The 27608-nt window shown below is 38.1% G+C and overlaps 1 protein-coding gene across 1 annotated transcript in view; it reads left to right on the top strand.

Annotated features, from left to right (window-relative positions):
* cdh24b (cadherin 24, type 2b) overlaps positions 1-27608 on the top strand; it is a 197532-nt gene that overhangs the window by 100412 nt on the left and 69512 nt on the right. The window contains exons 5-6 of the mRNA XM_087810345.1: positions 10558-10677; positions 18096-18263. Of these exons, the coding sequence (XP_087666471.1) occupies positions 10558-10677; positions 18096-18263 (288 nt within the window). The remainder of the gene's footprint in view (positions 1-10557; positions 10678-18095; positions 18264-27608) is intronic.

Raw genomic sequence — 27608 nt, 5'->3', positions numbered from 1 at the left:
GTGAGTAGAAAATGATTGAAGTTTGAATTTTGGGTGAACTATCACTTTAACAACTCCTCAGCTGCTGCCCCAAGGCCCTGGCTGATGGTCGCTATTGTTGGCTTAGCATCCTTCTCTAAAGAAGGCAATCCTCTTCATCGAAGATGGAGAGAAACCCAGAGTGCGCTCACATCCAGCAACAGGCTTCTTCCACACACCCTCAGTCTGGCAGCTGCAGATCGAGCTGGGAAACCAGTTAAGGTTCCCCCAGCAGATTGCAACAACAACACATGGAAATGGACACACATGTGCAGCCTCTCACTCACTCAAAAAGGTGGAATTATTGTTCATATAATGTTTAAGGTTTTCAACTCTTGATGAAAAATCATTTAGAAGGGCTTTCTGATCCACATGTATGGCATATGGCCACTATGCTTCTCATGTGCCCAATCTATTCAGCAAAAAAAGAAGAAGAAAAAAAAATAAACTCTTAAATCACGGCATACAAAATGTGTTGTTATTGTTCATTCAGCACTTGCAAGCACTCTGGGATGATTGCTTGTTATGGTTTGTCTCAGTGCTTTATGTGTGTTATGTCCAATCTGCAGTAGCAAGATAACGCTAGAATGTGTTGTTACAACTGATCTTCATGTTGTTGAAGTTTCCACACAAGCTTCTTTCTGTGAACAAAAAAAAACAAAACACATTTCTATCAACATTTCCATTTACTCCAATACTCTAAGTGTAAAAATAATACCTTTGGCAGACACTGCCTTTGGAGTATAAATTATTAGCTGACACTATATTCATTGTCAATCAATCAATTATAAGCACTATACAGAATCATAATATACTGCCTATGTGACTAAAAGTAACTTCTACCTAAAATCAAATATATCCTGACCAGGGTCACAAAAAGCTTAAACAATCAAAACAATACTCAATAAAGTATATACTTTAAAGGGCAAGATAAAACTGATAATACAACAGGAGTTCCAGAAAATCAAGAAAAAGAAGTTAAGAGTTCTTTAGCAGAACAAGATGTGACGTCATCAACATGAAGATTAAAGTCTCCAAGAATAAGAACAATGAATAATGGAAGATAGGAAGTCACTAAAGTCTTTCAAGAACACCGCCGCAGGACCAGGCGGGCGGTAGATTGACACACAATAGAAAGGTCTTGTAGAACCAACCAAGATCATCTGAGACTCAAAAGAAGTGAATTCCTGTGTCTGAATCACTTTGCAAGAACAACTCTCCTTATAAACTGTAGCAAGATCTCCCCCACGACCAGAGAGGTGAGGCTTCCACAGGACAGCGCTCCCTACTGGACAGAGTTTGTCCAGATGAATAAACTCTTCCACTTTCTGCCAAGTCTCAGAAAGACTTAATAAATCCAAATTAACTCTTGTGAAAAGATCATTAAGAATAAAGGATTTATTGGTAATGGAGCGAACATTCAGAAGTCCTACATTCAGCACTTATGACGTCACTAATGACACCGCGTCACTGACAGGCGCGCAGAGCGGGATCTTTTGAAGCGAACAGCAGCGGTCACGTGTGTACCAGCTGTCACTCACGTTCTACTCGGTTGAAAAAGCCGAATTAAAGAGAGTAAATTAAAAAATCTTACCACCTTTCATTGAGGTCTGGGCAGATGGCAGCGCTGACGTGTCGTCACACTTTTCAGTGAGAGGAATGTCGATCAAATATCGATGACGTCCGATGACGTCAGAGACGCAGTCCCGATCGCGCATCTCATCCTGACCTGTACTCCAGACCGACTTAATCGCTTGTGGAAATCGCCCGGTACCCGAGAGATCAAACTATATTCCACAGAGTCCGAGTCGATGAGAAGCGAAGCCGGAAACAAACTCACGGGACGTTAACGGTCGCGAGTAAAGTCCTCCATCGACTCTCTGATGTTGAAAAGAGCATCACGATCATAGATCTGAGATGCTTGAGACATATCTTTAGTGATATGAGCATAATATCCGGACAAGTAGTCGTTAAAACGACTGTTTTTGGCAATTATTGCAGGAGCTCACGTTCGCAACAGCCGATCAAAGGCTCACCGGAAGCGGAAGTTTGAATATAATATAATAGAATATGAGTAGAATATTATATAAGTAAATTAAAACTAAAAAGTTAATTTTAGTTTCATCTATTGAGAAAACTTGCATAAGGTATAGAACACAGAATTGAACATGTACTCTATGTATGTATATTTCATAATCATAGTTAAAGTCAGAGAATGTTCTAATAACTGGAAGGTAATTGTTTCCATTCTTTGGAAATGTTACGCAACAGTAAACAAAAATAGGCAAAGATTGTTGAAATATGTTTATATTTGTCAAATAAAATGCGAACATAGCAAGTGACTAGTGCAATGACTTTCATGAAATTAGGTACAGAGTCTAGGGCTTTAAATATGACGACTCATTAGGGACAAAAAACCGAAATGCTATACACAACAATAGCCATTAAAAAAGAGTTTATTTTATAAATAGGATCATGTTTGAAGGAATCTAAGTAGGTTGGCGAAAAAATTGCAGTCATTGTATGCATTGTACATATTCCAACATAAATGTATTTCTTCAAGTGTGACCCTGTAATGTCCCTAATGTAACTATAATTTCAGACAAACGTTTGTCTGGTTAAACAACGGTGTTTTGAGATGAGATTAGTTAATCATTAATATTAAGGTATGTATTTGTATTATACATATGCATAATTTGAGTGTATGGTTAATTTTAAATAACATTTGCTCTTTGGCTATTCCCTCAAATTAAAGGCTAGACCACATGTGCTTGATGCTTCAAAGAAAGAATGACAGATATCTGAATGTACCTGTATGTGTGTTATTCATGTTGTGGTGTACAGCAGTGTGTGAGAAAACAAGCCAGAGTTGTAAGTGCATGCTTGATGATCATCTCTGAATTGTTTCTGGCATAGCCGACAGTTGACTGTGTACATTATCATCATAATAACAAAGCCTGTAAGAAGGAGACGTTTTTTTTGTTGTTGTGCAAAGCAGAACTGACAACTATATTTGTCACAGCTGTGGAAAAAAACTGATTTCCGAATTTGCATTCACATAAGTTCAACATGATCACACAAAACCTGATGCGATTGTACATAATATGTCATTTTTGTTGTCTTTTTTTTTCTTTACATATATGTAAGGTAATCCTGTGTTAATGTTTGTCATTATCATATCAGGCGACAAAAATAAGCCAATAAAATACTATAATAACCATTAGTTGCATGCAAAATAATAAAAATAAATTAAAAAAAAACAATTGTACATACTTAATGTTGATATCATTTTCAAGAAATGTTGAATGAACATTGGGTGGTGTGCTGGAATTTTGTGTTGTGCAAGCAAGTTCCCTGTACTGTCAGTGATATTTGAAATGCCAAATAAGTAGCATAGTAGAACATTATTTGTTTAACAATAACATAGGAAAACAAAAGATGGTTGAAAATGAGCTGCCTGGCACAGGTCAAGACTTTCTTGAGTACTTTTCTAACTGATATTTTTATGAAGAAACTGGCTTTGGTGGAGTAAAAGTGGTGAGAAATGTTATTCTCTGATCTCATTTGAATTTCCTCTCACTCAATAACAGCGCTACAGAAACATTCTCCAGCAAAATAATTTACAAAAAAAAGGATCTTTGCTTGAGGCTTCGTCTTCTAACAACTCACGAAGACTGGACTAACATCCACTGTATCGGCTGTGGTGAAAGTGTGTCACAGTTGTTAGCCTCCCAAACTGCAGTGGAGGCACCATTATCATAAAAGTGTGTGTTAGCACAAATGCAGACACAAACCCCAGGCCAGATTTCTACGATCTGTGTTTGCACATAAAGTGAGTGCTGAGTTCTGCAAAGAAATTTAGTTTTATTTTGGCTGAAGGCTGACAAAGAATTGGTGAAGAATAACAGAATATCACTGTTGATAACCAAATGAAGTAAATAACTACATTAACATAGTATTTCAAACAGTTTATCAAGTGTTTTAATTGTTGTTGAGTTTTGGTTCAAACATAAGCTCTCCCTCTCAGTTGCAAACTGGGTCTTTCCAACTGGGTCAAATTGTATTCCTCATTTTTAGGAGTAAATAAACCTTGCTTGCCCCTGCACAATGAAGGGTCACATTAATCGAGAAAGATCTGAATTTACCTAGTGGTGTCCCCTCGCTTCAGTTAAGCTAAGAAATGTATAAAGGAACTTACAAAAGTTGATTAGTGGGTCTATACCATTTCTTTGTTCTTTTCTTAAATGCCTTTGTTTTAAATTGAAACCATGCTGATGTTGAAGTTCAACACATAAATACAGGGTTATTCAAGAAGATCAACCAATTTCATCAGTAAGTCACTTTAAAAGCATTTTCATGAAGGTTCTAAGTTCGGAATGATGATGCCACAGGGACACTGTAGTTGTGTTGTTCCTGCGTTTGATTTCAGGAGGAGGCCTGATACCTTGCGGTTTGTTCAGATCACCAGATTTGAACATGTGTGATTTTTATTTTCCTGTGGTGACAAGTGAACCTGGCTACCTAGACAAGTTGTTAGGGGTCAATAACAACAAGACGATGTTAAGTCTTTATAATCTATGGTGTAAATCTCATGTTCAAAATTCAATATTGAAGACACCTAGTGCCAAATCAGTCGGCGGATGGACTCAAAACAACTACAAAGGCCCTTAAACAGTCTAGTTCTGTAGGAAACACAATCACTGGGAAGACTGCTGACTTGACAGTTGTCCAAAACATGACCATTAACAACTTGAATAAGGAGGGCAAGAAACATAAGGTCATTGCTAAAGAGGCTGGTGGTTCAAAGAGCTCTGTATCCAGGCAAAATAATAGGGGCGAAGGGAGGGAAAATATGTGGTACAAAAAAGTGTACATGTCATTGGGATAACCTCACCCTGGAGAGGATTCTGAAGCAAAACCTATTTGAAGAAGCGTCTAACCCAGGCTAAAGAAAAACAGGACTGGACTGCTGCTGAGTGATCCAAAGTTATTTCCTCTGATAATAGTCCATTTTGTATTTCCTTTGGAAATCAAGGTCCCAGAGTAAGCAAGAGATGTTGTTGGCGTTGGTCCACTGTGTTTTCTGACGTCCAGTGTCAACGAAACTGTGTAGCAGAAAGTTTTAGAGCAATTCATGCTTCCTGCTGTTGACCAACTTCATGGAGGTGCAGATTTCATTTTCCAACAGGACTTGGAACTTGCACACAGCGCCAAAGCAACCAGTAACTTGAAGGACCATGGTGTCCTTGTTCTTAATTGGCCAGCAAACTTGCCTGACCTTAACCCTATAGATTATGAAGAGAAAGATGTGATATGCCAGATCCAACAATGCAGGATGACATGAAAACCAGGTCATCTTCGTGGATATGACACTTTCTTTTCAGAGGCATGTTAATTATCTCTGAGCATACTGTCGGCATGCTGTGTACAGTATGGTTTGTCTTAAAGACATTAAAAAAAAGTCTATTTCCAAAATGTGTCAATAAATGCATTAAAATGTGTTATTAATAAGACAAGCCATCAAAAGTTCGCAGAAACATGACAAAAGGAAATGTTTTGCACTCTTCGGGCTTCTTTCGCTCAGTTAATATTGTTCCTAATTGCAAGGCGAATCATCCACATTTCCTAGGGGGATTTTGGGTATTAAGTTATATAATCAACTGTGTAGAAGACAAATTAATCAATGTATGAGCATATGAACATAACAAGTGGAGCAACAAAGCACAAACACACAAAAAAGTGGGAAATTTATAAGGAAATATATATAAAATTAACACCTAGTTTACCTTACCGTATTGTTGTAGCCATTCAGACCCACCAAAATCACATTTGGAAGCAAAGGAAGTCAGTCATATCTGGCAACACTGTGCAACGAGCTGACACCAGTTTCTGGTTTTTCCCATGTATAACAAGGCCTGTGTGATTACTGACAGCTGTGCACTGTTAGCTGCTCGAGCAACAATCCGTAAACTGCCGGGGTATCGAGGAGCAGTCAATAAAATGTAATCGTCACAATATACCCTTTTTTGTGTCTTGGTAGGATACCATAGCTGTTGATGAGGACTCAGAAGTTACATATATATGAATTGTGTGGGCATTTTTTATTTAATTGTTAAACATGTCATAATGTCACTCTTTGTAGTGATGTTGTTTTTAGTTAGTTTTGTTCAATTATAAGGACATGCATTAAAGCTATGAATGTGATACTTTAAACTCTTATGGGTTTTAAAATGGCTGAATGTGTCTGGCAGTCAATGGAGGAGGATGTGGACTAGATTAAGTCATCTAGACTTGAGAATGATATCTGGGTAAAAAGATGTTTGTGTATTTCCATCGGTGAAATTTCCAGTTTATTCCCCCTTTAGATTTATTCATATATTCATGAATACTCAATATTAATAGTAAATATTAATAGTCATAGTAATGATAATATACTGGGAATATAATAATGAGAAAATAAATCATGAAATAAAAGACAATAATAAATAAATAACGATAAATATATCAACAACTACAAAGATAAACAGTAGTACAAGTACACACACTACAAAAGTTTTTAAATTAGTCTGACAAAGTGATTTATCTTACTGTCCATTACACGCCACCTGAGAGCTTATTTTCCATAGTGACTGGCTGATAGGAATTTAGTGAGAGGCATTTTCAAAGAGGTTTTCAAATCCAAAATTTTTTGCAACCTGCGGTTGGAACCTTATCGCAAGTTAATATGTTGTATTTTGTGGTATTATTGTCGTGTTGTTTTGTGGTAAAAATAAGTGTTTTTTCAAGACATTTACGCCAGTATCTGCTCCCAAGACGAGTCATCAGTGAAGTATCTTCTGCTTGGAGTCATCCACGTCACTTAGAAAACGGCCGTTGAGGGTGAAAAGTATCCATCGATCCACAATTGATTGATTTTTTTCCTTTTATGTGCGCCAATTGAGAACACCATGTGTACTCAAAATTCTATGAGTGAGTGCAGAAATGCAAGATTTGTACATACATACATAATTACCCCTTATTCTATAGGCAGGTTGACAAAAACAGTAACATCCGGTCAGTTAATGATGAGGCTAGCTTACACTAGGCAAAGCTTTTTGCAGTATTAACTATTGTTAGCCAAATCCGTATTTCACCTAAAGCACAGTACTGTGTCTCAAATCGCGCACTTACAGTGCACTTACTTGTGCAGTGCCCATATATCTCCAAGGTAGACTGTCTCAAATTAAACTTAAGTTATTAAGTTGTGTTTTCACTGTTGTTGTGTTGATTTGTGGTAAAAATTTGTGTTTGCCGGTATCTGCGCGTCATCAACGTCGTAGCTTCCGTTTAGCATCATCTATGTCACTAAGATGGCGGCGGTTGGAGGGTGGAAAGTGTCCATCGATCAACACTCAATTTTCTGACTATCAGTGCGCCAATTGAGTGCTCATTACGCATTACATTTTTGCACACTGCTCATTGGTGTGCTTTGTTCTGTGCTGTTGCTATTGTGGTAGCAAAAAATTGTGCTTTATTCACTTTCCATTTTCTTTTTCTCATAACTTTCCCACTGGGAAAATCCTTGGTGTACGAGTACGCCAGTCCACCCCTGGAGATGTGAACAAACATATTCTTCCCCTCTTTCTGATCACAACCTATTTTGATGAAATGGCGATATTGTTTGAAATATCGATAGATGAGGTCAAGACACAAAATCAATTGGTTGGAGGGCCGGTTGGTGAGCCATGTTGGGGGGGAAAGGAATACACATCCAACTGTGACATACAGAATAACAATTATGAGTCACTGAATTTTCTGACATTCATTATTTTAAAATGTAGTATTTTTGAATACATTTACCTTGTTCAAATAAATTGATTACACTGCAATATGTCTCCCATGTTTCCCCTGTTCTGAAAGCTGACGGTTCAAACATCACGCTTAACAGAGAGTAAGAGAGTTTAGTTTAGTTTTTTGTAGCAGGCAGGAACGGTTTTGGTTTAAAATGTAGAAATGTCTTTAAGAGGAAAGGGAGGAGTAAATAATACGTTTATTGTAGTAGAAGTAGTAGTTATACAGCATACAGAATCCTCACAGATGCTAATTAACTACTGCACATAGTGATTTACTTTAAGTAGAAAATTTGCTGGATCTAGATATAAAGATTATATTGTTCTACTGAAACACACAAAAAATATATAGAGATTAAGCTATCAGCAGCAGAACTTTATATTTTAAAATGTTGGTCTTCATCCCAATGAACTGTGAGCTGGATTGCTCAATTTGATAACTCTGTGTGATTTTTAGTAGCGATTTTCTTTTTCAGTAGCCCTCTCAGGATGTGAACCAAGTTTGACCTCCACACCAGTGCAATTAACATCCAAAGTTTAAGTATGATTGAGAGAATAAATAATAAACAATGCATTCAATAATCTTTTAAACATCTAATTCTGAACAATTTTATCAACTTAATGGACATTTATGATATTTACTATCAATTAAAGAGATGATTTGGTGATGGATAAAATTGTCTTCATACATGAGTAAACTTTAAGTCATCTGAAGTTGTTCCTTGTCTAATATCTGCTACCAGACAAAAAATGAAATCTGAATGTTATATATTTTGAGATTCAGACAATTTCTTATCTTGTCTCTGTGGGTAGCGATCCAATAGTAAGAATATGTGTTCCACATGGATGTGTGCAGTGTTAATATTGGATCCTGCTGAAGTGTGACCAGTACAGAGGGCAGCCTGAATACCAATAGATGTCTCCACCCTCGACTTGTTACATCAACCTAGCACTCTGGCTGTTTGATCCTTGAATGTGTTTTTTCTACCATTTCACTCTGCCTGTCTGCCCTGTCACTTATCCAGAAAGTACTGAGGACATCAATGGCACAGTCTTAAAATTTGGGATTGTGACTACTTGTTTTTGTGTTTTCTATATTGACCACAAAGTCCAGTTTTCCAATTTTATTTTTCATGTTCAATGTTTGTACAACTGTACAAAAGCATATTCGTAGTTGGTGGAACCATTAATCGACAATGGCAATACAAGTAATTCTGATATAAAAAGCTAACCCTTTACTATCTATGCAAAAACATAAATAAGACATTTCCATGAAGAAAACTTTGAAACTAAGATGTTTTAGGTAATCTGATTATTCCAATTGCTGTATACATCTTAGAGCCGTAATGTGATAACAACACTTACTAGTGGTCACCAACCTGTGGTTTGTTTACCGGCACGAGTCAGTGAGACATGTTACCGAGCCACAAAGAAAGCAAATAAAAGTTCTATATATCGTTACTGCCCAAATGGTTTCATTTAGTAAAAGAAGCATAAAAAGCTTAAACACAAACATGCTCACACATTGGCACGAAGTCTCTAAAAGCTAGGAGACACATACAAACAGAACACAATCATCGGCATACAATCAAATATACATAAAACCAAATAATCACACATCTTGTAATCGGTCCAGATCTCTTGCTGATTTAGTGTTTTGATGAGATACTTTTCCATGCATCTTTCTGTGACAGGTTATGCTATTGTGTTTTTACCTTTGTCTATCTGAACCTCGCACCGTGAATATAATCCTGACATATACCTGGTCCACGTTACAGAAAAGGTTGGGGACCACTGCACTTCACTAGCTGACACAAGACAGAAAGTTTGTAAGCAAATCTTTAGGCAAACAAATCAAGATGACAGAAGTTTCTCGCAGTCATCCATCACTGTCTCAGAGCTGCCACTTACAGAATCTTCGATGCAGGCACTTTTATTTTCTTCATTTGAGAAACTGATGGTCAATTTTGAAATGAAATAAAAATACTTTTGGCATTTAAGCTGATGCTTTCTTCAAAATCTAAATCAAATGTCTATGTGTGTGTATCTAAATAAAAAGGCATACATAAATGACAGTGGCACGTGGATTTCGCTTCCCTTTTTAAGTAAGAGAAACCAAGCAAAGTCCCACTTCCTACTTTAAATAACTTTACATAACTTTTGTTTTCAAAATGTTGTGATGTCTATAACCATCTCAGTCACACAATTCAAGTCAATACTTCAATACCGCTTGCCACTTAACTAACTAAACCTTCTCCACAACCTCCTTCTCTTCTCCGGTGTCTATTTTCAGATAATGGAGAGATATTAGGTGAAACAGTATACCTGCTGGACCTATTTACACTGCTCATTATCCGAGGCAACCATGTAATAAAAGACCAAATTGAAATAGATAAAGCAGAAAAGTGGCGAAGGGAGGTGAGGAGAAGGCAAACGGTAAGAGTGCCAGTGCAGCTAAGGAGAATTAGAGAGAAATCAAGTGAGACAAGTGGTTTAAGAGAAGGGGGTTGGATGAAGTATTTGTCACGCCGCCATCTGAAAGAGATCGGAAAAGGAGGGGGATTGAAGTGTGGAGGCTGTCTTGATTTTAAAGCTGTCTTAGATAATCAAGCTTTTTTTTCTTCCTATCTATACAGCTTCCATGTTATTCACTGTACATATTCTTCTTTCCCTGACCCCTTCCCTCTGCTTCTCTCCTTCCTTCCTGCAGGCACGTCTATAATTCAGGTGACGGCGACAGATGCTGATGACCCTACTTACGGGAACAGTGCCAGACTTGTGTACACACTGGTACAGGGCCAGCAGTACTTCTCTGTGGATCCCCAGACAGGTGAGTGTGTGCCTACTTAGGTATGTACAGTAAAACTACATTTCTTCATCCAGGCACACACACACATGCCTGCACGTTCGTACATAAAGTGTTGGTGTAAAGGGCTTGTGCATGGTCCATTTTCTGTTAAAGGGTAAATGTGCTAACCCAGAATAGATCTCAAAGTACAATTAGGTTGTGATAAACATGTAAACACACTAAATATTTTTGATGAATGTATCTGATGGCCAATCAGAAACCCTTTTTTCATTATCATAGCTTAATTCAAAATAACTTTACGTTTTCAAATAAACAAGGACAAAAATATGTTTTTTGGATGAAGGTTATTTGTACAATAAATGTATTCCCATTAGTTCAGGGGAGTCAGTATTTAAGATGAAAGGATAGTCCATGTATGCAATGTCAAATTCAATTCTTGTGCCCAAGAAGAACGGTTTTGTACATGAGTTCCGTCAACCTTTCGACAACGTTAATGTGACATGCTTGCACATTGGTTTGAACTGTAAGATATGTATGGAGCAGCTGCTGCTCTGCTATATCTGCCGACTCAGCACCTGGAATATAAAGAAAAAAACATGCACTTATTTCTCAGGAAAGAGTGAGGAATCTTGCTATTTGAAGCCACACACAACAGGATGGCTTGTTCAGCTGGCAGCGAGCGATTTATGTGAAGTTGTCTTCGGAGAGAAAAGGAGCTTATGCGCTTTAAGCTATCCTACTATGGATTTAGTAAGGAATATAATGGAAAAATGTATTCAGGTTGTGTTATATTTGTTTTCTTAAAGGGCAACTAATCTCAAAATCCAGCTCTCCTGACTTATGCATGTGTTTCAAATGTTGAAGTCTTCCTCTTCAAGATGGAGAAAATCTCTTGTTATGATGATGTACAGTTGCAAAATTATTGCTTAATAAAGTTCCCCCCCTTCTAAAATCTCATCAAACTAAAGGTTGCGAGAGAAATGCACAGCATTTGTAGCCGTCTCAACTCATTTTCATGACTCATTGTCATTTTCCCAAATTCTTTCACCTGTTATAATGTAGTCAAATCAAAATTATTTTCCAAAAAAGTCTTAAAGGCAAATACTGCAAGAATATGTTAATATTTGTGTTTCTCTGAAAATAAAAACAGATAGTGAAGTGCAATATCTTCTTATTTTCCTTTCCACTTCTCCCTTCAGGGGTCGCCACAGCGAATCAACCTTCTCCATCTAACCTTGTTCTCTGTATCTCCCTCTCTCACACCAACCAACTTCATGTCCTCTTTCACTACATCCATAAACCTTCTCTTTGGTCTTCCTGTAGACCTCCTTCCTGGCAGTTCCAACCCCAGCATCCTTCTACCAATATACTCAGTATCCCTCCTCTGTAAATGAGCAACCCATCTCATTCTGGCCTCTCTGACATTATCTCCAAAACATCTAACATGTTCCTCTGATTGACTCATTCCTGATCCTATCCGTCTCTGTCACTCCCAAAGAGAACCTCAACATCTTCATGTCTGATTCCTCCAGCTCTGCTTCCTGCCTTTTCCTCAGTGCCACGTTCTCTAGACCATACAGCTTCGCTGATCTCACCACTGTCTTGGATATCTTTCCTTTCATTCTGGCTGATACTCTTTTATCAAACATTTTGACACTTTTCTCAACCCATTCCACCGGGCTTGAACACGTTTATTCACCTCTTTTGAGAGCTTATGTGAAGCGTGTTTTGAGGTCAAGTTGAAAATGAAATAATTACAGAAGAGTTATTAACTAGAAACTGTTTGAAGAAAAAAAATATACGGTGTAAATGTTATGACCTTTTTATGGGTTGAAAGCTATAATTGAAAGCTATAATTGGCCCCCACACTTCCAATTTGTATTATATTATATTCCAAACCTTTTCTGAATTTTCTGTCAATTGACAGTTGGTAAGTCCTGTGACTGTAACTAAATTTTAAAAAAAATTGCAAAAGAAATAAAAAATGTAAATCAGAATCTGAATAATTGTTTTCCCATTATTGGTGAATGGTTCCACCAATTAGGAATGTGCATTGGTACAGTTTTGAAACATCAATTATTAAACATTGAACATACAATTGTTATTATGAATTCAAAAATCAAATTAAAGATTAACATAGTGCAAGGGTAAAATAGAAAATTGTGGACTGTTACAATAAGTCCATTTGCCAAGTGGAATACACTTTTGTTCTAGCAGGAGGTTCTGGTTTGGATTGACTTGGTTTGTAGTCTCCTCCATGAGGTGAGATTTGTAAGCAGTCTGTGACCAGAGTAAGAAGTTTAAGTTGTGGTCTTAGAGAGATGGAGGTCTTCAGCCAATCACCTTCTCAATGGCGTGTCCAACGGAGACAGAGGAGGCGAGGATGAACTTGATGATGGTGGAAGATGGTGTTTCTTCCGCTGCTGCAGGAAGAACATTCTCTGCTGAGCCTTCTTGATGGCCACTTTATGTCCTGGGTAATCGATGGAGAATGAGGGTGGTATGGGGGAGGGAGGGTCTGCTAGGGTGAGGGCAGAGCTGTAGTCCACGATCAGGTTCCAGGGATAGGCTCCTGAGTAGTCCAGATGATGCAGAATGAAGTGGAGGGTCAGGTTAACTGCGGAGGAGATAGAGGGAGAGATCACAGAGGTATTTAAGTGCAGACACACAGTGAAACCTGCAGAAGTGTGTATTCAAGCTCTAAGCAACTATTAAATTCATGTTTTAATTGTGGTCATGTGTCTTCAACTGTCAAATAGGCTGTCAAGCTGTCAGAAAAGTAATTCATGTTTCGCAAACCATCCTTACATTTCAGCTCGAAGCGAATTGACTTTAGTGCTATTGAGGTCTGGGAGGAACTCATTGTGTCAATTATAGTCAGGAGATTTTAATCATTAAAAAAACAACAACATAATGATCATGTTATTTTGGCCACTTTGATAAAGATCAATGGAAAGACGACAGCAATGACAGTCTTGTGACAGATCCAGCTGTTTGATTTTGTGCAAGTCTTGAATAAATATGTGCTAATGTTCCTGTGGTCTGACAGTCAACTGTGTAGGAGTTTATGCATTTATAGAATGCACTCGTTTATCTCCGGGTTTCACACATGCACATTCATGTTTGATTCATTATAGGTATATACTTATATACGTATATGTTTCTGATGCATATTTTTAGGTTTCTAGAATTTACACTTGCTGGATTCCTGTTGGTGGATAAACACATTCTAAGGTCTTTTTCTTCTAAGATATTTTTCTCTGTATGCACACATGGGTACTAGGGAATTTTAATAATTTAATATTTTATTTGTAAACAATAATAAATAAAAAGTTGCCCTATATTTCATGTATTATTACTAACCAGCTCCCTTGATCCTAAATACTTTTTTTCTTATCACTGTCATTAACATATTATTTGGATGAACAGCTAGAAAACGTCTTATGTTGTACTCTCAGACAGTTATCTCGGCAAAAAAAAGAACTCTTTAAAGCGGCTGCCTGACCATTCCATGACTGATTGACCTGTCTGTCCGTAGCAGTCAACTAGCCGTCATTTTTTTTTCTTAGCCAGGACTCAGACTTGTGATAGAAACTTTGATTAACCTAAACAGAATAAAAAAAGCTGTACATTTTATGTCTATAAACAAGGACGAGCTGTCTCGCCGGCAGTTAATACAATACTGTTCCGCGAGAATTCTGACCTGCTCTAGTAGGAGAACTCACATTTCCACGATCTTTAAAACTCTGCATTGGCTGCCAGGTTCTTTCAGGATCCGTTTTAAAATTCTGTTTTTTACTTTCAGAGCTATTCATGGTCAGGCTCCTCCTTACATCACTGATCTGATCCAGACTTACACCCTAGCTCGGGCTCTGAGGTCTGTGGATCAGAATCTGAAAATGGTTCTGCTCACACGCTTCCGGACCAGAGGAGAGAAATCCTTCAAGGCTGTTTCTCCTTAACTTTGGAATGATCTTCTGCTTCCTCTGCGCTTGATGGAGTCTACTGGCTCCTTTAAGAAAGATCTTGGGACCTTTTTATTTGTGCAGGCTTTTTCTTGTGGCTCTTTTGTTTGTCTCTATGTTGTCTTGGCCTTTTAAAGTTTATAATTTGTTGGTATTTTAACTTGTTTGGGACCCTGGTCTGTTAAAGGCGCTTTAAAAAAAAAAAAACTCACTTGTTATATTAACATGAAAGTGACTGCATTATGACAACTTAGTAATAAATATAAAAACGTTGTACTAGTAATGGTATGGCAAACAGAGGAAGGAAAGTCAGGACATTAGCCATGAGTTTAGAAATGACAAAACCTGGTTTAGAAGAAAGTATTATGGGCTAGTATATAACTGATTGCCGGAGTCAAGTTTGAATCAGTGACTTCCTGGAAAAGTTGCTTGATTTGTCAATAGTAGCTTCTCAGAATATTAGTTGCCAGCAGGCTGGACACCACCCTTGTTTGCTATTGCATCCCTTTCTAAATGTTGTGTAAGTTTGTCTTTACTGAAATTAAAATCCATGTTTCTTGCCCATGCATGGATTACTAAGTAGACTGACAAGTCAAGTTATTTTGAAACTGGAGAACTATTTAATTTACTAATCTGGAGAGGGGATATGCATAGGGCTTGACACAGCATATGTATTTTATATTAATTGTGCAGAAAAAGCTTCCTCAAATCATTAGGTGGTTTGTTTCACTGACCTGCTGATATATGGACATAAAAAAGAAAAATGGATTTGTATCACTGAGTTTGAGATAAATATCACATTGGTCAGCCATAGCTTGAAGACTTTTAGTAATAACTTACTAGGTCAGGTGAAATTGCAGTGGATGAATAAGGAAAAAAAAGTAATTTAGACTATGTTCAGGAAAGCACATTCGCATATTGTTGAATGTTAAATGTTATCATATTTGTGAAATAACTGCATGTTCAAGCCAAGGTAACAGGTTTGGGCTACTGATATTATTGAATATTATTTACCATTTAACATATTGTCTTTCTTTTCATATTAGATAAAATAGGCAATTATTTTGAAAAACAAACTCTCCTGACTCACTCACTTGTTTCAAATGTTGAAGTCTTCCTCTACAAGATGCAGTAAGTTCCTCATTATAATGATGTTTTGAAGTTTTTACTTTATAAAATCCTCCGCTGTCTCAAATATCAGTGAAAAAGGCGAGTTACAAGAACGACGCCCACTATTTCATATTAATGGGCTTCAATCCTCCTACAGCTAGATGTAATTTTGATTCGCTTTGTCCATACAACAAGTCCCTTGGAGGTGAAGACTTCTGGGTTTGTTGCCAAACTTTTGTGCTTGACCAATCACAGCAGAGTGGGTGTTGTTGGGGTAAGAGTTCATTTACAGAAAAAGTGTTAGTGAGCGGGTTTTAAGCACATTTTATAATGTTAAAATATCTAAATTAAAAAGGGAGTTTTATGCAAACAGATACATATGTGTCCAAAAATTGTCTTGAATTATTTTTGCTTCAAGGCAAAAAAAAAGGAAAGCATCTTATTGGGGAAAATAATCTTTCTTATTCTTGCTGATGTCTGCAAATCTTAGAATCATAATGGTAGCATTCAATCACCTTCTCTAAGTCCAACATGGTGGTGTTGTCCAAAAACTTGAGGAGTTTGCCAGAGTGACGACTTAAGATGCAGCTGCTTTTGTACTAGGAGAAGAGCAGGGGTGAGAGAACACAGCCTTGAGGGGTGCCAGTACTGAGCGTCTGTGATATGTTTCCCCAGCTTGACCTGCTGCTTCCTGTTGCTTATCCATTTGTTCAGGCAGTTAGGCACATCTTGCTCTGAGAGTTTGTCCTGGAGGAGGTCAGGCGATCATTGGGTTTCATTTATGAACCGTAAGCAAAACAAACGTGTGAGTAAAATGTGAAAAGTGGCAAACTTCCCAAGTCCTATTTGACTACAGTGTTTCATCTGTTTCAATTTCAGTTCCACTACTATAAAAGAAAGTTTTTTTTAACTCAACTTCAACCAAAATTACTTCGATCTCCGCTTTAGAAAAGTGTGTTTCTCTTTCTCATTGTTTGCTGCTTGTCTGACAGGATCATCTTCATCATTCCCAAGTCATGGGCGGAGATGTATGTTAACGACTCATTACCATGAGCTGCTCTCACTTTTGGGCTTCATCAAATACTTGTTGTTTACGATCAGATCTGAGTGTTCTGGGTCCTTTATGAATACCGAGTCGATTTTTCATAACAGAGAGCTTTATGAAAACTGACCTATTAGCTCTGTAGCACAAGATGCCCAACCACTTAAAAGTCAGGGCAACAAGTCCGTAACAATCCTGACTTACTCACGTGTTTCAAATGTTGAAGTCTTCCCTTTTCAAGATGCACTACGTCCCTCATCATGATCAAGTTATTACTTTATAAAGTACAAAAGAGGTCCAAGACCAATTAAATAAATGCTTAAATTAACACATTAGTTGACCTTTAAGTCCTCAGTGCCTTGTGCTTTTTTCAGCAGGACAATATATGAGTTAAAGCATGCTGGCAACTGACACATTTATAGATGTACTGTATACAACCAATATCTTAGGCAGTTTCACCCGCAGTGCCATTTTCACCAAAATGTGATCACTTGCAATAATACGCATGCTCATTTACGATTAATTTTGCGCGGTTATGTATGTTCCACTATGAGAGAGAGAGAGTCTGAATTCACAAATGTACGCCAACATTAAAAAAAATCTTAAATTAAAAAAAATGTATGCCTCTCTTCCACTTGGATCAGGATCTTTTTCTCTGTGCAGGACAATAAAACCTTGTCCAGCTCAGAAACATCATCTTTTATAATTAGTGTAGCAGATTCTAATCCCAGCCACTTCCTATTCGGCTGCTCCCCAGGCAGCATCAAATAATCTTCAAAAAGCAGTCATCTTATGTCGTGGTCACTGACCGGAAAACCGTCTTTGCCTTGGCTACTATGTCTTCAGTACAGAACATTTCACCATACCTTTCCACAGCGTATCTGGTCAAGGTCAACTGTGCAAGGAGATGGTCAATATATATGTTTTCAGATGATAATGCTATGATAAAATGAGGATTCAATTAACAATGTTTCTAACGATAAATTGCTCACTACAATGTTCTACAACCCAATACTGTCAAATACTAATCTTCAAATCTTCTAAAATATTGCCTGATTGCAGGTTTTACTGGCATCAATTTTTACCCTTTATGTAGTTGTGATACTCTCAACCCTGCAACCCTGCTAAGGGACAAAAACAAATTGAATCTGTGACTCGGATCATCCCATATTTTTTAAGAAACAGCGATGTGACATCAAACTCTTTACTCCCATTCATTTCCATCGTGGGTCTGGATATGTACGAAAAAGGCCATTTTGCAAAGACATTCAAAAGGGACCAAATAAACCACAGCCACACTAAAGCATGCATGTTTCCACCAGGTATCCTCCGCACAGCTGTTCCTGACATGGACCGCGAGACCCAGGACCAGTTCCTCATTGTACTCCAAGCTAAGGACATGGGGGGGCACTTGGGTGGATTATCTGGGACCACAACAGTCACCATCAAACTGACGGATGTCAACGACAACCCTCCTCGCTTCACTCAGAGTAAGTTGCTGCTTCATTGACAATACGTAAGAAGTTGGACACATAGTAACATGTTTTTCCAACATACGTACAATAGGTGCCTGATAAACTCATCCTGCCTTTTTTTTTCATTTTGACAATATCGAACCAAGTCAGCAAAGAAAAGTAGATGGCATTCTGTTGCAGCATAAACAATGTTATTACCATCAGGCACAGGAGCTCTCCGACCTTTCTGACCTAAAGGACCTGTCAGGATATTTGCTAGCAGTCAGATTCCCGCAGGGCTAAGAAACACTTTATCAAATATTCAACTCTGGATTTCGCTCTACTCTGCGCTCTCTTCATTTTCAGGTTAATTTGAAAATATTTTTACCCGGAGCAGGCTTCAGTTTAACCCTTTAGGAAATATTTAGACCTGAATAAAATTAGTGCTTGTCTCAGTGCAGGACTGGAAAAAAAAGAAAAAGGTCAAACGAATGATTAAATTGCTTTGAGCGCTAGGTTAAAAATAAATAGATGGTGTCATCCATATATCTGTTCCTCAGGTGACTTTGATAAATAGTAAGTCATGAAGGCAACACATTTCATTATGTCTTTGAGGTGTATGCATCGACAGTGGGTGTGACCCTGTTTTAATTCAACAGATTGCTCACTCTACGGAGTAAAGTATTTAAGAATGTCCTTTACTGATGCTGTGACGCAATTCAAGGGTCTGATAAAGAAGTCGCAGAAGCAGCACAGGATCAAAACAGACAGCTTTCTTGGAAAATAATTTGACAGCTTTTTACTATAAGAAACACTTCTTAGACATTTTCGGTGACAAAAGGTTTGAGTTAGCGACCAAATATAACTTCTGTCTTGTTAACTGACATCTGCTGCCATCTTTGTCTACCTTACAACAACACATGCATGGTGTTAAATTAGTATATATATATACAGTGTATATATATATATATATATATAGTATATATATAAATATATGTATAAAGTAATTCATGTTCTGAAATGAATCATAAACAAATGTGATCAGTCTCTTTTTGACATCCTTCTTTACTTTCGTCCTAGTTAGACTTTCCCAACAGCAATAGCAAAAACCTTTTACTTGATGTAACTTCTCTTATTTTTATGTCTCCAAGGACCATAAAAATGTCTTACCTTTTTTAGATATTTCAAACAAGCATCGCAGAGTTCCTCGTTAACAAAGGTCAAGTCTGCTAGTCATCCAGAGATGCTTCATTCCTTTAATGGCCTCCATTTTCTTCATATTCTCCTCTATACCGTCTTTTCTGTCATCCGTCATCCAAACAAGTCCATTCTTCCATTAGCTAGCTAGACCACATGCCATAAACAAACTCTGTTTTTCCCCAAGTTCAATCTAGGGATTCAAAAAATATATTTTTAAGCTTTTTAGGTAAGACGGGGTTTTTTTTAATCAATTTACTCATTACCAAAATCCAATAACGAACATATGGATTGTGAAAGGCATTTTATCCATTTTGTTAAGAAAACCTGAATTCAAAAATAAGAAGATTCTTTATCTAAGAGATTTGACTGAGAATTAAGACTTTTCTTACAAATTGTAATTATATTTTTATAGTTAACCTTATAAAGAGAGTTTAAAGTAATTAAAGTTAATCTATGAAAGTTCCTGTAATTTCATGGGTATAAAGTATTAAGTATAAGTATTAATGGGTAAATGATGTTAATGAAAGAATACAAAAGGACCAGATCAGAAAAAGAGACTTGTGTCGTTGCAAATAATTCTGCAGTAAATATGATCAGCATTAAGGTCCAATGAGGAGTGGGATCACATTTGCCCGACCTGAGGCAAAGACATTTCAACAAGCAAAGTGTAATTGACAATCATGATCACATAAAACAAATCATAATAACACAACTACAGAAGTTTGTCTGCTGGCTTGTGCACAGTTTTCCTTACCGTTGATAAATGTAAGATAAATGTAATTTTAGTCTCTAAAGTAGGTTAATCAAGCAAGATTCTTTAAGTTTAGTGTCAATCTGCTCTTTATTGTCAACATGCAAGTGTTTGTGCTGCTTTATATCCTTTGTAGAGACGGTTTGCATGGAACTGTTTGGGGTTACCAGTTTTTGAATATGCAAATTTTTAAATATTGAAAGTTACGATATGTTCTGATACATCAATTCAAGTTAGGTGTGTGGGACCCACTAGCATTAGTATCACATTCAATAAACACCATTATCACTTGATTTAACAATAACAAGTGTGTCTGTTTTAATTTACAAATTAATAATATATAAATAAATGTAGACGTAGGATTGATAGGCTGTTAAGATCAGGTCAGAACCTGCAATCTCCCCTTTTCACTTCCTGAACTTTTATGAGCTAACTGCAAATAGATACCACCCACAGAGATGTTTTAATGGGCTCAGTTTAAGAAGTCAGATGATTAATTAAACAAATTATCGATTGAGGTTTGGGGGACTTTAAGAATGGAACAACCAGTGCAAGTTTAATTTAAATTTCCATGCTGTTGCAATACAGTAAGCAATTATAACAACATTATAATTTTAAAAAGGGATTTCATAGAAAAGCAATATTTATACGTAGAATAGATAACAGTTTAAAATGATTACTTACAGATAAAAAAAGCTGCTGACTGTTGGTAAACATTTTACCCATAATGTTAGGTACAGAAGAATATATGTTCCCGCCTGTATATCGGTTTGTAACTAAAATTGAAATAGGTGTCACTTAGATGAGCTGACACTGCAGTTGTAAGTAAGTAAGTAAGTAAGTAAGTAATATTTATTTATACAGCACTTTTCGAGACCAGGGTCACAAAGCGCTTTAACAATCAAAACAATACTCAAAACAGTACATACTTCAAAGATCAAGACAACACCGATCTTTGAGGGGCGACATAGCTCAGATGGTAGAGTGGTTGCCTGCAGTCCAAAAGGTTGCAGGTTCAATCCCAGCTCCAGACAAGCTTGTGTCGTTGTGTCCCTGAGAAAGACACTTCACCCTGATTGCTCCTGATGGTGAACTTGGCGCAAGTGTGCATGCCTACTCCCATCAGTATGTGTGAATGGTTGAATTTCCCCTCGCGGGACTAATAAGGGATTCTAAAAAAAAAAACAAAAAAAAAAAAACACAGGAGTTCGAGAAATTCAAGGAAAAGCCTGAACAAATAGAAACGTCTTAAGATGTTTCTTAAAGGAGTCAGTAGACTCCATCAAGCGCAAAGAGAGAGGAAGATTGTTCCAAAGCTTAGGAGCAACAGCCTGAAAAGATTTCTCTCCTCTGGTCCTGAGCCGTGTGCGTGGAACCATAAGTAGATTCTGATCCACAGACCTCAGAGACCGAGCTGGGGTGTAAGGCTGGATCAGATCAGTGATGTAAGGAGGAGCCTGACCATGAATAGCTCTGAAAGTAAGAACCAGAATTTTAAAGTTGATCCTGAAAGAAACTGGAAGCCAGTGAAGAGTTTTAAGGATCGGAGAAATGTGAGTTCTCCTACTTGAGCGGGTCAGAATTCTCGCTGCAGAGTTCTGAATCAACTGCAGACAAGACAGCTCCTTCTTGTTAAGACATGAAAACAAACTGTTACAATAGTCCAGACGAGAAGAAACAAACGCATGGATTACAAGCTCCAGATCATGTTGTGACAACATTTTCCTAAGTTTAGAGATTTTTCTCAGTTGAAGGAAACAGTTTCTGGTCAGTTTTCTGCAGTGTTGAACAAGAGACATGTCTTTATCAAATACAACACCCAGGTTTCTCAGGCTCAGTTTGACCGACTGACCTAAGTCACCCAAGTACTGACTCAACCCTGGAATCTTATCATCAGGAGCAATCACCAGAGTTTCAGTTTTGTCCACATTAAGCTGTAAAGTGTTTTCACTCAGCCATTGTTTGATTTCTAGCAAACAATTGACTAAGCTGTTCAGCCTTTGGGGCTCAGTTGGGTCAAAAGAGCAGTAGAGCTGGATGTCATCAGCAGAAATGTGATAAGAAACATCTGGAAATCTCTGAATGATTTTACCAAGGGGAATCAAGTACAGCAAAAACAATAAAGGACCCAGAACAGAACCTTGAGGGACTCCACACAACAGATCTGCCGATTCAGACCTCATTTGATTGGCAGATACACTAAAACTGCGCCCAGAAAGGTAAGATGAGAACCATTCTAACACAGACCCAGACAGTCCCACTTCATCCCTTAGTCTTCTCAGCAGGATCTGGTGATCAACTGTGTCAAAGGCTGACGACAGATCCAAGAGAACCAGAACAGTGATTTTACCAGAGTCAGACGACATCATGATGTCACTGGACACTTTCAATAAAGCTGTCTCCGTAGAGTGATGTTTACGGAAGCCAGACTGAAACTTCTCATGGATGTCGCTCTGATCCAGGAACAAAGACAGCTGCTCGAACACCACCTTCTCCAAGATCTTGGACAAGAAAGGGAGCTTAGAAATAGGCCTGAAATTACTGAGGTCAGTTGGGTCTAAGCCTGGTTTTTTGAGCAGAGGCTCCACAATGGCATGTTTAAATGCATTGGGAAAAACCCCTGTGGAAAGGGAGAGGTTCACCATATTGGTAACCCAGGGGCCAATTACATCAAATACTTTGATAAAAAGCCTACAAGGAAGGACGTCATCTGAGCAAGAGGAGGGTTTCATCTTGTTCACTAGAGCTGAAATATCACCCAAAGATACAGCAGTGAAGGATGACCAAGAGGAGGGGATGGGCTCAGAGACAGTAGGGGTTCCCAACAAAGGGGGAGAGATTTTCTCTTTGATCAATTTAATTTTGTCAATGAAAAATCTCAACAATGCATTGCTGTCAGCTTCACAGAAGACCGGCGTGATTTGAGGAGCAGGAGACACGAGAGAATTAATCGTGTCAAACAAAACTTTGGGGTTTTTCCTATTTGCTGCTGCCAGTTTTCTGATGTAATCAGATCTAGCAGTTTCTACCATCTCATTGTAAGAAGTCAACAGATCCCTGAGGTGAAGTCTGTGCACCTCAAGTTTAGTAGACTTCCAGAGACGCTCAGTCTTTCGACAAAGTCTCTTCAGACTCAGGAGATCTTCATTTGTCCAAGGGCACCGTTTTTTCTGAATTTTCAAGTTCGATTTAACAGGTGCCACTTGATCCAGTATTTCAACACAATGATCAGTGTAACAGTGAATCAAACTGTCCACATCTGGACAGTCATCAAAGGAAAGACGGTCAAACATAGCAGAAAAACTGTCTGCAGTATCGGCTGAGATGACACGCCTCTGAGACCTAACTTTCAAAGGCTTAGGTTCAGGGATGAAGTCCAGGTTAAACAAGACAAGAGAATGATCACTCAGATGGACATCATGTACAGATACATTAGAAATGTTCAGGCCAAGAGTAAAAACTAAGTCTAAAATGTGGCCTTTTTGATGAGTGGGTTCAGAAACATGTTGCTCAAAATTAAAGGCTTCAGTTAAAGTTAAAAGTTCTTTAGCAGAACAAGATGTGACGTCATCAACATGAAGATTAAAGTCTCCAAGAATAAGAACAGATTCCATCTGAATAATGGAAGATAAGAAGTCACTAAAGTTTTTCAAGAACACCGCCGCAGGACCAGGCGGACGGTAGATTGACACACAATAGAAAGGTCTTGTAGAACCAACCAAGATCATCTGAGACTCAAAAGAAGTGAATTCCTGTGTCTGAATCACTTTGCAAGAACAACTCTCCCTAAAAACAGTAGCAAGACCTCCTCCACGACCAGAGAGGCGAGGCTTCCCCAGGACAGCGCTCCCTACTGGACAGAGTTCGTTCAGATGAATAAACTCTTCCTCTCTCTGCCAAGTCTCAGAAAGACATAATAAATCCAAATTAACTCTTGTGAAAAGATCATTAAGAATAAAGGATTTATTAGTAATGGAGCGAACATTAAGAAGTCCCACATTCAGCACCGATGACGTCACTGACGACGCCGCGTCACTGACAGGCGCGCAGAGCGGGATCTTTTGAAGCGAACAGCGGTCACGTGGGTACCAGCTGTCACTGAAGTTCAACTCGGTTGTAAAAGTCGAATTAAAGAGAGGAAATGAAAAAATCTTACCACCTTTCGTTGAGGTCTGGACAGACGGCAGCGCTGATGTGTCGTCACACACAGTGAGAGGAATGTCGATCAAACATCGATGACGTTCGATGACGTCAGAGTTGTTCCGAGCGATCGCAACTGCACGTCTCATCCTGACCTGTACTCCAGCCCGACTCGATCCCTTGTGGAAATCGCCCGGTACTCGAGAGATCAAACGATATTCCACAGAGTCCGAGTCGATGAGAAGCGGAGCCGGAAACACGTTCACCGGACGTTAGTAACTGTCGCGAGTGAAGTCCTCCATCGACTCTCTGATGTTGAGAAGAGCATCACGATCATAGATCCGAGATGCTTGAGACATATCTTAAGTGATATGAGCATAATATCCGGACAAGTAGTCGTTAAAACGACTGTTTTTGGCAATTATTGCAGGAGCTTACGTTTCAAGCAGCCGATCAAAGGCTCACCGGAAGCGGAAAGATGTAGTGGGTTTAAAATGATGTTCCATGTTTCACCACTGTTTAAGTGATTGTTCACCAAAAATTCAAACTTTTTAGAGTTAAAGGCAAAAATGTAAGTCAATGTTGATGTTTTATCTTTTATTTTAAGCTTGATTTCTTGGAATCGAAAAGTGTCAATAGCCATGTTGTTTGTTGTTGACAGCTGCTTTGACGAGTGCCAGTGGGACCTTTTATTCTACCTGCAATGACTCTCGTGTATCTGACCTCTAGGTGGCCTTGTAGTGTTAGACATGAATGCATACACAGTATTGTCTGACATAATTGTGGACCAAAATAGACAGCAGTACAAACAAATCATCTTTTGAGGGTCATCTAAACTGCAAAAACTGAAATCAAAACAAATAATTTTCATCTTTTTTTGAGGAAAATAATAAATCTTATTAGACCAAATGATGAACTTAATTGAAGTCCAAAAAGTATCTTATCTAAAGACACTACAGCAAAAAAAATGAAACCTGAATTACTTGTGTGTACTTTAAAATACCACTCATTGTTTTGTTACCAAACCTTCATCCCAAAAATTAGGATTAGGCATTATTTACCTCAAAAATAATGAATGAATTTGACCTCATACAGACTCTTTTATTTCCCAAGATAAAATTTAAACAGTATTATTACCAGTTAGGTCAACAACATCAAGTGGAAAACCTTAATAATAGTTAAAATTGTTGTCTAAAAAATATTAATCTAGATCAGTTTACATCAATTAAACCTTAAGAAACTCACACAAAGAAGGTTGTAATCTGGTTGGAACATTGGCTAATTGGTAGGCTAAAAATTGATTCATAAGAAATTGTGTGAAACTTTAATCTAAACGTAACACCATGAACTATGATCTAACTATGATATTGCTAAAGCAACTTTTACTCCAAACATCTTCACGCTCCAGAGAAACATCAAGTCTTAATCAGGTTGCATTAATTAGCATCACTTTTCCCTCATTTATTCTGAACCATAATATTAACTGATGACAACTGCTAATGACTCATGTTAGCAGAAGTCGTTGATAAATGAAGCTTTTGGGAGAGAGTTTTTGCTCCAACAGATAAATATCTCTAATGCCAAAATTTGACTAATGATGTCCTGCGGTAGGATTTTTTCTAGTTGAATTGAAGCATCTTCAAAGCTCGTGCTTTGAGTCTGTTTAGAAATAGAGCTGGGCTCAATCGGAACCGGGGTAGTGAGTGAGGCCTAAACGTGTCGACAGCGCCTGAAACAGCTTGCCTTGCACCAGTCTTTCTCTGCCCAGACCAGACGCCTGTGTACTTGTGTTGCATGTAGGAGCGAGGGAAACCATTGCAACATTTAAATCAAAGAAATAGACGAGCTCCAGTCACTGCATTAAAATGGACCTTATATTGTAAAAATGAACAGATTACTCTGAAAATAATCCCAACCATTAGTTGACATAAGGTAGAGTGGTAAAATGAGTAAAGTTCGACAAGTGATTGGAATCTTGAATGCAGTACAGCGTCGTGTGGATGTGACTATGACTGAAGTGCTGACGGAAAATGGACGGAAACTGGACGCCATTCTCGCTCAGAGTGGTCGGCTGGCTGCGGTTCATGACCTCGTTCACTCATCAGGTATCATCTTGGAGAGAATGTCCACTAGGCTTGAAGCGTAATTCGGCCATTTGGATTGACAGAGAGGCCACTGAAAATACTGAAGTCTGTGGAAAATTCCAGCCTGTTCCCAAACAAAGTCATTATCTCAATCCGAACTCCCCCAGTCTGGCCTCATGTGATTCAAAAGCAAGACAAGTTTTTCGGCACTGTCACAGGACTAGCTGCCTCTGTGATTGTCTGGCGTTTTTCCTCTGCACCACATATTGAATTTCTCTGTGATATTTCTCTATGGAGATAAATAAAGTATATAAATTGATTGATTGATTGATTGATTGATTGATTGATTGATTGATTGAGATAATCAGGGTTTGTTAGAAACATCCTTGGATAAAATATAACCGAAATAAAACTGCAAATCATAAGATGGACGATTTCATGTTCATCCACAAGATTTAGTCCATGTTTTTTCAGTGTACTTCAACCATACTGCATCAACATTCATCTCATACTTCCCCACCTGTTCACTACACCACCAACGGTGTGGGGCAGTATTTTTCCGCCTCACTCAGCAGGTACTATATACTAAAAATGGCAGGCTCAAAACGACAAACACATGGCTGCATCTGCCATTCTTTTCATTCTTGATACATATAAACCTTTACATGGAAAGGTACATGAACAATTTTTTTCGGCCTGTGGTTCCAGGACATCTCAGTATCAATGTCTGATCAACGAGTTGCTGTTTGCACTCTTGGTTCACGACGTGTTCAACTCCAATTTCATTTCGTGTCTTTTTGTGTTTGCTGTCTGTTTTGCTTGGGTCCTCAACCCGTCACTTGAGCCATGCATCCCACTGCGCTACTCAATTACACTTTTTTTTGTTTATAAAGACAAGCTGAAATGGAGCTAGTGCATCCCCCAAGGTCACCAGTGCTTTGTTGTTTGTAGCATTTAAGGAGAGAGGAAGTGACAGAGGAGTAAATAGACGAGGGACCAGCTGAGCATGAGAGCATAAACAGGATGAAAAGTATATCAGCTCCTGCCTTGTCTTCTCATTGCATTCCACCTTTTTCTCCTCAATATTAGATATAATTTCAGACACTGAGTGAGTTAGCAGTGTTTACCATTTCAAATGCTGTCTAGAGACTATTAGTGCCTTGAGCACATGAAAAAATGGGCTGCTGTGCAGATTATAGTTGTTTT

Source organism: Callionymus lyra, chromosome 16 (assembly GCF_982586985.1).
Source record: "Callionymus lyra chromosome 16, fCalLyr1.hap1.1, whole genome shotgun sequence".
In the NCBI taxonomy this organism is placed as follows: domain Eukaryota; kingdom Metazoa; phylum Chordata; class Actinopteri; order Syngnathiformes; family Callionymidae; genus Callionymus; species Callionymus lyra.
This window is presented reverse-complemented; position numbering and strand designations above follow the sequence as displayed.